This window comes from Thunnus thynnus, chromosome 11 (assembly GCF_963924715.1).
Source record: "Thunnus thynnus chromosome 11, fThuThy2.1, whole genome shotgun sequence".
NCBI lineage: Eukaryota > Metazoa > Chordata > Actinopteri > Scombriformes > Scombridae > Thunnus > Thunnus thynnus.
In genome coordinates this window covers 14,179,434-14,193,181 of record NC_089527.1, presented here as the reverse complement: position 1 = coordinate 14,193,181, position 13,748 = coordinate 14,179,434, and the positions used below count along the sequence as shown (strand labels likewise).

General features: G+C 38.5%; 1 protein-coding gene across 1 annotated transcript; it reads left to right on the top strand.

The window, feature by feature from the left end:
* Positions 1-1,471: 1,471 nt before the first annotated feature.
* LOC137192513 (zinc finger protein 654-like) lies at positions 1,472-13,633 on the top strand. Its single transcript, XM_067603273.1, has 12 exons — positions 1,472-1,675; positions 2,710-2,855; positions 3,605-3,686; positions 4,766-4,901; positions 5,088-5,290; positions 5,676-5,812; positions 6,051-6,192; positions 6,808-7,092; positions 7,213-8,364; positions 9,133-9,935; positions 10,612-11,678; positions 11,788-13,633. The coding sequence occupies exons 1-12, from the start codon at positions 1,496-1,498 to the stop codon at positions 11,790-11,792; spliced, it is 4,338 nt and encodes a 1,445-aa protein (XP_067459374.1). The 5' UTR covers positions 1,472-1,495; the 3' UTR covers positions 11,793-13,633.
* The last annotated feature ends 115 nt before the right edge of the window (positions 13,634-13,748 follow it).

Genomic DNA, 13,748 nt, shown 5'->3' with positions numbered 1-13,748 from the left:
GTGGAATGTAACTGAGTACATTTATTCAAGTACTGTACTGTAAAATACAGTTTTGAGGTACTTTTACTTTACCTGAGTATTTACATTTGATGCTACTTTATACCTTTACTCCAGAGTAGAGGTATAAAGTACTTTACTGTACTTTTTACTCCATCACCCTACATTTATTTCACAGCTATAGTTACTCGTTACATTTCAGGTCAATATTTTACATGCAAAACTGATTATATATTTTATATGTGTAATGAATTGAGATCACTTTTTTAGAGATCTTTTTTCACCTTGACGCGTCTTTTTCTATAAATTAGAGTCAAAAAATCCACATTAAATCCTTTGATTCCATGTTTTAAGACAACACTAGAAGGCTGCTTTCACATCCATCTGCTGAAAGTGAAAGTTCCTTTGTGCACATTGAAAATCTTTTTTTTTTTTTTTTTTTTAAGGGGTGGGCCTATGAGCATGATTTGACATCACAACTAGTTGTGAAGCCAATCCTGGTCCAGTATGCAACTTACACAAGTGTGATGTGGAAATCTGAAGCCTCCAGTGCAAATGACAAGGAGCAAATAAGGAGACATCTTGTGTCCAATAGTTAAGCTTCTGAGATGAAATATATTTATACATAGATTCTGGAAATGTTGATGAGGGAGAAGGAGGAGGTACTATTTCAAGAATTTTAACATGTTATATATTTATTTATTTTATTTTTTGTGGAAAACTATATCAGACACACACTATTGTTCCAAGCAGAGTATTTTTGTGTGTCTTAATACATGTCTGAAGGGAATCTTTAAGTACATTTTGAAACTAATAGCCTACCTTTGTGTGTTTAAGTAATATTTTTAACACAAGACTTGTAATGAAGTAGCCTATTTTTATGTTGTGGCATTACTACTTTTACTTAAAGATCCTCTCCAGACATGTTTTATATAATATGTATATAATATATAATATATAAAAGATGTATACTCCAAATATTAGCTTAATTTGTGTCTGATATGGGTTTTCCACCAAAAATTTCAATTATCTTGTTAAAATCCTTAAAATTACATCACCTCCTTCTCCCTCATTAAAATGCTAGAATTTATAAATATGCAAATATATTTCGTTTCAAAAGTTTTCTTGCTGGACACAAGATGTCTCCTACTTGACTAAAAAGTAAATTCTCAGTGTATGTGCACTGGAGGCTTTAAGTTTCCACATCACACTTGTGGATTTTCAGTGAGCACAGACAAACTTTCCATCTTCAGCAGAAGAATGTGAAAACCGCTTTCAAGTGTCAAACTCTGCACATACATCATTCTGCACAATGAAGCCCAAACATTCAACTGTAGGGACAAGAAGAAAAAAAACATATTTTTAAGTGGAGGGAGACTTTAAGTAAAAGATTGCAATACTTCTTCCACCACTGTTTGCTAATAACTTTGAATACTTTATTACGTTTGTAATTACTGGGTTGCCAGGTTGATAATGTTTTGTCGTGGCGGATAGGAGGATGCAGGCTATCAGACCTGGCAACTCTGACTATGCGCTGGATACAGCAGCTAGTATGGCGGACAGCGAGAGTGATTTGGAAATAGACGGGCTAGAATCAGCTCTAGACACATTGTGTAACAGACACTGCAGCGATGAATCCTCTCTAAGGAGCAAAGAGTATTGCTCTGAGTTTTGTGAGGTATGTTAGACTCCATTTCGTTTGATATTCCTCCGAGTCGGCGTCTGTTTATTGCTAACGCTACTAGCTTCGCTAGCTAACATTAGCCTCCAGACTAGCTCTATTTATGCAGTTGTGTTGCTTAGTCTATTTATATATGGCATAGCCCGCCAGAAACACAACAAAATGTTGACAAAATGTAGATACACATATCTTGTTCTCCTTGCAAAGTAACACCATGTAGCAATTGTGTTTTATACTTCTTTTAGAGACAGTTGGTCATTATCATCTTTTTCATCTTAACTCTCATTACTATTTTTTATGTTGTGTGTTCTATGTTATTAATACAGTAGCACTTTGCGTTTCACTATGCATTAAAAGTGCGGTTCAAATTAAATGTGACATTAATATTATTATTATATTTAGCTTGATAGCTAGTCAGTTAAGCTAAGCTAATTAACGGTATGAGGTTAACGTTAGCCTAACGTTAGGTCTTAAGCGAGCTGTGTTTGGCTAAAGTAACTGGTTACTAATAACTTTTTCTCGTGAAAATTAAGAAAACACAACATGAGCTCAAATGCTAGAAAGCTAGTTGAGAAATTCTAAGGTCGGTAAATACAAAAGAAAAAAGAAAAAAAAAAGGATTTATGTCTCTAGTGGGAAATTTAGTTAGCCATAATATATCAACAGTATTTGACGTCACTATAGTTAAGTACCAGATTTCAAGATTTAAATTTTGAATTTATCAAAATGTGTTTGTCTCCATTGAAAACTCCTTCCCCTCTGTATTTACACATAACATCCTCAGTCAATATGCTCAAGCACATTGAAGTAAACAATGTCTGAATGTGCTCAATTTTGTTGATCAAATGCTTGACTTGGTAAACTGAAAAACTAATTGTGTTGATCAGCTGCAGCCCACTTTTTTCTGAAGAATGTGTAGTGTTTGTTTCTTAGACTATATGAGTGTAACTATTGTATTGATTTTTTTAAAAACAAAACAAATATTTAAATATTTTTGTGGTGTTCTTGCTTTCTATGTTCTTCACGCACAGCTGGTTGAGGAGTACACTGGTCAATGGCAAGTTCCTCTCCCTCAGCTGAAGGTGCTGCGGACAGCACTCTGCCGTTTCACTAAAGCCACTGCTGCCTTCCCTGATGACTGTCAACACATCCACTATGTTCTCAGCAGTCTGGCCCTGTAAGTAGTTTGCTACTTGGTAATGTAATATTTCATTTTCTTTTCATTTGAATGTTTATTTGTTAGGGACAGAAACAATATACATAGAGAATTGTTCAGCAAATATCCAGTGCAATGCATCACAGCATTTATAGCTACTGCTAATTTCTAAAGCCTATCCCTAGAAGAGCCTTTAAAATAAAAGTAGAAATCAACACACACACCACTTATATTGATACAGAGAATCAATTTCCCCGAAGATCCAATTCCAAAGGAAAAAAGTAAATTACTTTACTTCACTAAAGGTACTTACACTTATCACCTCTGCACTGATTTATTAAAAAGTGACAGTGTCACAGGGACCTTTATCAAGACAACAAATGATCACGTATTGAGAAAGGTCCCTGTGACCGAAATGTTGACACTTTTTAATAAATCAGTGCAGAAGTGATAAGTGTGTGCGGGAATTGACTTTCTTTTTTTTTTTCCTTTGGAATAGGGCATTTAAAATAAGACATAAAACATGTTCACAGACACACATATACATATATATATATATATATATGTATATATATATATATATATATATATATATATGGTGCAGCAATGTGGTCATTATCTACTCTTTGACAGGTCTATTTTAAGAACAGTGGTACTTTGTAATGAAAAGAACTGCATAGGGCTTGATGAACTAAATTTACTAATTGAACTGTTGTCTCACTTACTATGAAATGTTTTTTGGCACTGATGTTGCACTCGTTGTCTTCTAGGAGCTTCTTTGAACTGATGCTGTTTTTCAGCAAAGAAGAATTTGGAGAAGAGCCTTTAAAAGACATCCTTGATTCCTTTCAGGTGAGGAAAAACTGACCCATTGTTGCAATCTTTAGTTCATGAGAATGAGAGAAAAAAAAGAAAGAAGGAATCAGACTGAATTCACACAACTGCCTTGAACAAATTTTGTGCTGGTTTAAAAAGAGACATGTCATACAAAACACTTTCATAAGACCTAACTGCCGTATATGCTAGGCTTGGGCGGTATCTATTTTTTCATTTCTTCATATCTTTCTAACATTTCACCGAGGTATACCGTATATGATGGTATTTGTGTAAAAAAACAAACAAAAAAAATGTAAAAGCTGAGCTGCTGGTGATAGAAGTCATTGTCAAGACATTTTCTAGCCCACGATGCTGTGTGTCTAATATGCAATTAGCTTACTTAGACAAGTCTTGCTGGATTTAAATACTTTTGGCCCATAGAATACCTGCTGACACTTGTTGCTGCAGAGGATACCAACACATCACTGGGCTGAACAGAGATGATGTGCAGGTGGTTGTGGCAGACTGGAAGTTGAATAAAATCATGTGGCTAATAAACTGTTTTTCTAGTTGGAAGAGGTCATCTCAAGATAAAGTTATATGCGGGGAATATTTTCATGATTCCACTCACAGTCGCCATCTTTCTCAGGTCAGCTGTCTGTTCAACCAGTAGTTCAACCAGACTGACCTCTGGTGGCTTGTGCTGTGCACTTCAATATTTCACCTCAATACAGCATCTCTGCATCTGTACTTTTGACGGTATTGAAAATTATATGTTCAGTATTTCTAAATACTCTGGTATACCAAAATACCTTGATACCACCCAAGCCAACTATCTGCCATTAGTAAAATGTGCTTAGTGTTAAGTTAAAGTTACCAGCACTGATCAGAAACTACAACAACACAACCAGTTTGGATTCACATCAATAACAACTACTTCAATGTTTCCTGCTACTAGTCTGTCCATTGTAATTTTGATTGTTTTAGTAGGCAATTACAGACCTATGTACTGTATATTAAAACACGTTATTGCAATTGGTCATCTTTGAAAAAATAGTGTCTTCTAAGAGGAAATTGGAATTAATCTGTTTGGTTTTTTTTGCCACTCTTTGTAGGAGTGCCACTCCAAGCTCCTAAGACACAGGAACATCTACCTTCATCATTTGAAGCAGATCATCAAAGCAGGAGGCCCATGGGAGAATCCAGTGCTGCAAGGAATCCTGAAGGAGACAGATTTGTCTCCAAACGAGGGTAGGCTCATGACTATGTTTAATACAAAATACAAAGTGTATCCATCATATTAGAGATCAACAAAACTCATTGACTGGTAAAGAATGTTAAAGGCAACAGCATTATTGTTACTCTACTTGACATTGTCCATATTACATATGTTTGTGTATATCCCCGTTTATACATGTGATTCTATTTCCCATGCAGTGGAAGAGTACCTGAGCTCAGAGTTGCCGGTATTCTTGGAGCTCCGGGTTCGTTATCTGCAGGCCTGTGAAAGAATGCAGGAGGCAAAGGCCCTGGCTAAAGGCTGCCTGGAAAACCACAAGGCTGGAAAACACCTGTACTTCCATCAGGCTTACCTGACCTGCCTCTACAAGGCCTCTCTGCATGAACACCTTCATAAGGAGGTAAGAGACGAAGGGTGGCAAAAGCAGAGTGGAAAGGATTAGGGATGTAAGAAATTGTGGGGCTGTGTAGATTAATAAGTTTTCCCCTTCAGATGGCAGAGAGAAGGATGGATGAAAAAACATTAAAAAAAAAGAAGAAACAGAAAAATTGCGTTCTGTATTCTGTCTAAATTGACTATGGAATGAATAAATAGTCAAATGTGTAAGTAATAATTTAATAAATGATTAAAAGTCATTATGAAAAGGCATTTTGAAATCTATAATAAAATAAAAACGAACAGTTTATTTAAAGTTTTTGTATTCAAGGCACTGATTCTAATACATTTACTTTGTATTTTGATGTATTTCCATGCATGTGTGTGCTTCAATATATCTCCGTCCTCAGATGGCAGAGATAGATGGCCGTGATGCGGTGGAGATCATCTGTAACACAGAAAGTGTTGAAAAGGACGAGCTCCTGTTGTCGATGTGTAAAGCTTTCCTTACCCAGCAGTTACACAATGGAGACATGTATTACATCTGGTAAGAATGAGCTACATCTTCAGGCATGTACATCTCACTAATATTACACTGGATTATCCTCCTATGTTTTTATAATAGAATGTTACTTTCATTTTCTGTCACGTATGTTTGTTATATCCATGAATCTTGTTGTAAAGAGAGTAACATGGATTTTGTCAATTTGGTTCAGTACTTCTCTTTTTACTGGCTTAGAAATGATCAAAGTTGTTGCATAACAGACTTATTTGCCTTCCGTCAGGGACCTTGTGTTCATCTGGAGCAGGCTGCATCTTAGGGCTCATCCCTCAAGACAAGGCTTCCTGGCTGAGTGCTTGCAGCTGGCTTCCTCTGCTACTAACGTCAGAGCCATCTTTCCCTTCATCAAACTGGTCACCACAGAGGTATGACTGAGATCCCAGCATCATCTTTTTCCATACTGTGTTCCACGGGAGAAATTATATAAAAATATTCTGCACATTATCTGAAGTTTCACAATCAGCTTTATTGGCCAAGTATGTTTTGAGCGTACAAGAAATTTGACTCCGGTTACCAGTGGATCTCAATGTACTTACATACAACAATCTTCAGAAAGATACATAAGGACAACAAGCCAAACTAAGATAATTAAACATAAACATATCACTATTATGTACAAGCGAATGAGTGAAAAAATAGACACATACATATACAACAACAAGTGGACAACAACATACAAAGTGTATATATAGGGGAAACTGTTTCTATTAGTCGGTTTAAAACATGCTTTACACTGTTCAAAGCACATGGCTTCAGTTTAGCATCATCAATCTCTCCATTGGAAAGCAATGGTGTAAAGCAAATCTGCCAGTTATTGTGTGTAGATGGCAATGTTTCATTTAAGTTTCTTTTTTCTTCTTTCTTTGAAGAAAATAACATGTAAACAGTGTAGACTTGTGCAGTCAAAATGAATGTTTGCCTTTCTGCTTTGCTCAAGTCATTAAACTTTTTTCTTTTTTTTTTTTTTTTGTTTTGGACAGCTTGGTGGTGAAGGAGTCCAGGTCTGCGTGGAGCTTTGTGCCAGGGCCTTGCAGCTGTGTGACAAGCAGGCTGATAGTGTAACCCGGTCACTGGTCTGCAAGACCATCGCCTTCCTGCTTCCCCATGACCTGGAGATCTGTCGAGCATGTGCCCTGCTGGCCTTCTGCCAGGAACGAAGCCTGGAGGCTTACCGCACTGTCTGCCTGCTTTATATGCATCCTGACCAGGAACCGCATCCTAACAACAGCCCTGTCCGAACCAATGTTCGCTTCCATATTCTGCAGGTTTGACAGGATGAAGAGGGGGATATATTTAGCATTATATAATATGATATATGATATGATTATATATTGGATATAATGGCATTATAATTTGTGCCTACCGTTTACTTCTTTGTTTTCCAGATGCTCAAGGAACGCTTGTGTTTTGACCCTGAGTTTTGGAACCTCCTGACCATCAGGACTCATTGCTTGGAGTTGATGAGTGACAAGGTCATGAAGGCTGCTGTTCTCAATGAGATGAGGGAGGAAGAGGAGAAGGAATACCGTGAAGAGCTGTTAACAAATAATTGTGTGAATGACTCAAATTCCTGCGAGTGCACTGAAGCTGCATTTGCGAACAAACGCCCTCCAGAAGGGAAGACTTTAGATAGGGGGTCAGGAAAGTGTTTGGCCCCATCAAATAATGCTCTCCTGAAGAGGAGGAAATGGAGAAGAGGCCTGCGAAGGAGAAAACAGTCCGTGTCCGACGATGAGGTTGACCTTGGTGATGATCCAGAGATCAAGTACAATCTCAAATCCTCCTCTTCAGGTAGTAAGCCTGTGTATTCACTAAGACGCAATCACACTAACATAGAAAATTCTGCTCCTATAAAGCTTCCTCTAAAACGCAGTAGAGAATACTTGTCTAGATGTGTGAAGAGCCAAATTTTGAAAAGGAAAGGCCGGAAGAAACGATGGTTGCAGGGTCTTCCAATGCTGGAGCAGGCACAGACGGTTAAAGAGAAGAAGGTCAAAGTTAAAGGAAAACACCGGGGAAGGAAACCTTTACAGAAACTGGAACTCTCTTTCCCTGATAATGAAATATCCCTCACCGAGGAGGAGTCCGGTTTTGAAGAGGAAACTGACACAGAAGACAGAGACCAGGATATGCCTCACCTAGAGAATGAACTTGAACAAGAGAGGGAACAGAAAGAGAATCAATCAGAGCAGATGCATGAACTCGAGAAGGAAAACGGACTTGAGAACCAAACTGACATGGTCTGTGGTAGCAGTCTCAGTGAACACACGCAAGAGGAATCTCAAACAGAGTCAGAGTCCAAGCTTTGTGAGCCTCAAGCTGCTGTCCCCGCCGTTGAAGCTGATCCTGAGCTCGACGGCCCCCCCTTAGAGTTATTGGATTGTCCGATAGAACTGTTACACAGTTACTCTCTTAAATCCAAAAAGCCTGACACTGAGAAACTGCCCCCTCCAGAACCTTCAGCATCAGATAAACTTAATGGTGACACAGAACAGAAGCCACAACCTACAGTGAAAACAGAAGACTCAAACACTGAGGTCAGTTTGTCTTGATTAGCTTTATAATATTCACTTCCTTTTTAGATGTAACAGTTGTTTTTTTTGTGTAAGTTGGTGTTCAGACCACAAACAGCCCTGTGTTTAAAAAAAAAAAAAAAAATGCAAGGGGCTGCTTTGGCAGTGACATGTTGTTTCAGGTACCATTGAGATGATGAAATACATTCCAGAAAGTCTAAGTAATAGATCCACAAGTTTGAAGGCTTATTAGACACCAAAACACCTCACAGTAGTTAATAATATTATTAGGAAAGATTTCACAGCTTTGGAAAGTTATCATGGCGGCAGTCACTTTATTTTTTTTCCACAAACAATCATGTTAAAGTTGTGCGTTTGCATGAATTTGATTGGGTACCTCAGGGCCTTACAGAATAACTTTGCATTGCGTGTGGACGACCCTGCATCTTTTGCAAGAGCCCTCTGCATCAGCGGAGTTGTCCCGTTCAAATGAATGAGGAGGAGGTTGCATTTTTCACCTGGTGCTGTTGTCAGTCTGAATGTGCCCTAAGAAGACAAATATTTTGTGTTTTTCTCACTGAGAACATGTACCATAGCAGCATTGGAATTGTTGTGTTTATATACACTCTTGTGAATACAGTAATTCAGCAAGACACTGACCCATCAAAAGAAAAGGGAAAGACATGAGATGGTTCAAGTGCTTTTTTGTTTGAAATTTTACTCTATATTCTGCTTACTTTTTCTGTTTTAACTCATTGCACTGATTTCAGTTGTTTGTGGTCTATTCTTTAGGTGAAAATCAAGAGAACGTGGAAGGACAGAGTACTCCGCACTCAACAGTATGCCCACTTGATGTATCACTGTAACTTCTGCCGCAAAGACTATAAAGGCTTGAATGTTATGAGGCATGCTCTCTCACACCTTAAAAGTAGGAAACTAAGATGTATCCTCTGTGGAAAACGCTTTAAACAGCTTCCTTTTGCCAAAAAGCATGTTCTGGACCACATTGAGGAAATGTGCAAGCATAAACCCAATGATAAGGAACCATGCACTGAGGACACGCCTGCTACTAATGGAACTGTAGATAATGTGGAAAATCAGAGCCAGCCTCAGGAAGAAAATCAGACCTCCATTTCTGATGGGGAAACTCCTGAGCAGAAACCTGGGGGCAAAACTAAAGTGTCCAGCCTCAGGAGGGAAGAGCGAATCATCAGAAACCTCCGCACCCTCATCAAAAAGACATCTGTGCTTCACAAAAAGTGCAAGAACCCTAACTCTAATATATTCAAACTGGTAGACTTCAAGGACGAGCAGGTTGTCATTAAAGATGGCCTGGTGATTGTAAAAGATCCAACTGTGATGAAAACGGAGGGAGAGGGAGAGGGAGAAGGAGAAGGGAACGAGAAGCCAGCGGAGGAAAACGGCTACGGCGTGGACATCACGTATCACTTGTGCCCCTCGGTGTCCTGTGATAGAGTATTCTTGAGGATCAGCACCACACTGACAAAGCATGCGATCAGATGCCATATTAACGAAGAGAAGGTGCTGGAGAAGACGTTTGTTTGGGCCAAACACAAGTGCACCTTCTGCCTCAGGTAAGATACACAGTACATTGGGCATCACAGAAAGTAGCTTAACTATTTTCTCATAACTGATCATAAATCAGTGTATCGGCACCACCATTATAAAAACTGTATCTGTATTTTTTTCAGTTGTAAACACATCTATCTGCTGTATTATTTAGAAAAATCTTTAACTTTGTGAAAGGTGGAAAATTGGATGGTGTGTATGTTACAGCATCAGGTATATAAATGTCAAGTATAGTCAGCCATATTAATAAAGATTCCTAATTCAGTATCTAGGGCCTAAATCAGGATTGGTTGAAACCGATTTAATTCTTCTTTGGAAATTTAATATTGCCACAATGATTGCAAGTGAGTAAAACACCACCTACCTTTCCTAATGAGCAAATACATGTGGGACGTACAACATACTTTAAAAAAGGATGACGACACACCAGAAGAGATTAAAGCAGCACTTTCTTACGTTAGATGCAAGTATTGGTGCTTCTTTGGATTCTACAGTTTTAGGCAAAGTCACACAATGCAAATACGGGTTCACAAATAATGTGTCTGCGTGTTGGGGGGGAAGAAAAGACAAAAACTTTGTAAATAAGTTATTGTAACTATTCAGTCTGTTGCTTAATATTTTTTACTGCAAACTATGTTTTTGAAGAGAGCTTATTGTGCCGACTGTGCTTTCATCCAACAGGCAGATACAGTTTCTCCAGCATTATAAGGACCACATGAAGCTCCACGACACGCCTCTTCGACACTTCTGTTACCATCTGGAGTGTAACCAGCGCTTCATGACGCAGCAGGAACTAAAAGACCATGTGATTATCCACCAGCCCTTCAGACCCCAGTGCCCTTTCACGAACTGTGAGAAGCTATTCTCAAGCCTCCAAGGTCTCTATGACCACGAGTGGAGACACTACATCCCAGCACCTCAAAAAGAGGAGTTAGAGTTGGGACCCAGCAGACAGAAGAAACAAAATTCTGAAGCTCCCTGGAAGCAGAGGGTGAAGGTTGAGGAGATATGGCTGCAGAGTAAAAAGGGGCAGAGGGAGAGTCTCAGTCCTAATCATGTAGAAACCTCTAATCTTGGAGGCGAGATCAAGGAAATAAAGAAAGAACCGGCTTGTGATGAATATTTCCCAGACAGTAGTCAAGACCTGCCTGACATAAAGGTCTGTTATGAGCCCATGGAGGACAGCAAACCCCCCATCAACGGACATGAGGATGTGACAACAGACCAAGTGTCAGAAGGAAAGGTTTCCACTTCCCATGCCGACGCCGCTGCAGCCACTCCTAGAAAGAGGTGTCAGAAAAGATCGTCCGTCGAGTTGGACCCCTTGAACGTCAAAGACCTTGAGGACATGTCTACTTTGGCTGAGGGAGTCCAGCAGAAACTGGGAGAGCCACACATCACTGAGCACAAAACCTTCAAACCCGAAGATCCCTCCTACGCGACCTTCGTCAAAGCCCCCTTCATCCGGCCGCCGCCCTCCACCTACCTTGACGAATCTCTGCTCTCAATGCGCAAGAGGAGGTCCACCGAAGAGAGTTCTCAAAAGAAATATGTTTACTGGAACAATAAGAAAAAGAAGGATCCTGTCCCAGAGAAGGAGCAGCAGGTGAACGATGTGGCCCCCGAGCAGAAGACCAGACACCGGTGTGGCAAATGTCTTTCCTCCTTCAGCAGCGTAGAAGAATTACAGAAACACCAAGCCCTTAACACCTGCTCTGCACTCTTTGGCTTTGACTCAGACGATGAAAGTAAGTACGCTTGATTCACCGATTTATAAAATGTATCAATCGATTAACATATGAATATTTCAAACCCACTCGAACCACTGAATAATCATTTTTGTTTTAAATTTTGTAGGTTAGTTGTGAGTGAAGAGGAGCTGCAACTGGAGTGACCATTGTACCCTGCGACCTGGCTCAGGGCAGGCCTTCAAGATAAATGAACACTGGAACCCTTTCTTACGATTCAGATACAGCACTTATTTATTTATTGGATACCGGTTTCTAAACAAAAGCAAAGTATGCGGCTAAATGCTTAGCTGGAGGATTTTATTGTTATTTAATTATTTAAATGAATTGGTGAACATTTGAAGCAATAATTTTGACAGCATAAACTAGTTTTGAACATATTGCTCCTCAAAACATCATCAGTGTGTGCGCGCATTGTCCAGTAAGTTGGTGAAACAAAGGCTCGAGCAACACTTTGGAACAGAGTCCATGGCCCAAGACAACCTCCCTGTAATCAAAAACAAACCAAAATAATTGCTGCCTGTGTACAAACACTCAATCATACTGTGATCAAGTTATAGTATTACATGGTATATGGAACTTAAAGGAAAAGGGTTGTGAACTTGGGAAGGAAATGAAATGAGTTTTAACCTGGCCTGATTTCCAAGCTTAATCCACAACAACTAATACATTTTAATTCAGTCTTTCATTCATTCATCCTGAATACATACTGTAGGTAGAAGCAGACAAAGTTGGATGTATGGATAAATTCAGTTTTTAACAGGTAAAATGAGCCAGAATGATAATTTTTTAATCACTTGTGTAAGAAAAACACTTCTAGATTTTATTTGAACTCATCCAGATTTTTTTTTCCTTGCTTCACACATCCTTTTGGGATTAGTTTTGGAAATAACAATACTTTGGCTACCCAACTGATTCTTCCATGGACAATAATACTTTATTTTACAATCTAATTATGTGTTTTGTAAAAACTGAGTCCTTACAGAGGATCTGGTTTTGATTCCGTTTTCTCATGTCTTGCTGCTTGTTAAACCTCTCGGTAACAGAAGCTGTCCCATCATATTCAGACCCGTGGTGTTTTATCCTATCTGAATTTTGTGGGAGAATGGATGTTTCATGAATACGTCATAAGCAGTATTAACAACTGTAAGTGTAGCGCCCTCTGCTTCGCGCATGTTTATTTAATTATTGTAGTCTTCCAAATGAATCGTGCACCAGCTTTTGTCTTTGTAGAGAGGATGTATAAAAAAAGGCTCATTTACTTGACAGTATAGTAATAGCGGATATGTGGTGGTGTCACATCTTTATACTGATAAAGCTTATTTTAATTTAATTCATTCAAAGGTGGCATATACAGTAAGTTCTCAAACTAAGAGGAGGTGTTGTCAACATAATTTGTGTGGGCTGCTGTTTCTGTATTTGGGCAGGTTTGTCAGGGTTTGGGTTTGCCTTTTGTTAATTAGTCTTCTGGGCATGGTAAGTCAACATGAATCACTCATTAAAGCCTTGACCAAAATGTCTGAAACCATGTAAATCTGCCTTCATACTGTTACACTTTTACTCTGTACAGCATATGGATTATTCACAATTTTATTAGTGCCAAGACTTTAAATCACAGTGTTAGACTGTAGGTAAAGATTAACATTAAGATCAGTAATACAGTACAAGTTTGCTTTGAATTTCAAAGTTCAGCATTTTTATTATGTTTACTCAATGACCATGTATTTCATTAGGTATTTCAAAATGGTCGTTTATGTATAAACATTTGAGGTGGTTGATCTGTTTAATAACTTTTTAATGTAATGTTTTTATGGGACTGTTCCCTTAAACATACTTATTTATATGTAAAAATGTGAATAGATTGGATTTGTAAAGGTAATGATTCCCCATCTATTTTTCTTAAAGAAAAAGTGATTGAATTTGTTTGAATAAACAAATGATATATCTTAACGTTATTGGTTTTGAATGTTTTTTTGTTGCACACCATTCATACACAAGACAGTTGTGTTTTTATTTCCTTCGCTGTCACTGACTTCAAAGCATACATGTTCTCTTCAAAGAGATCACAGA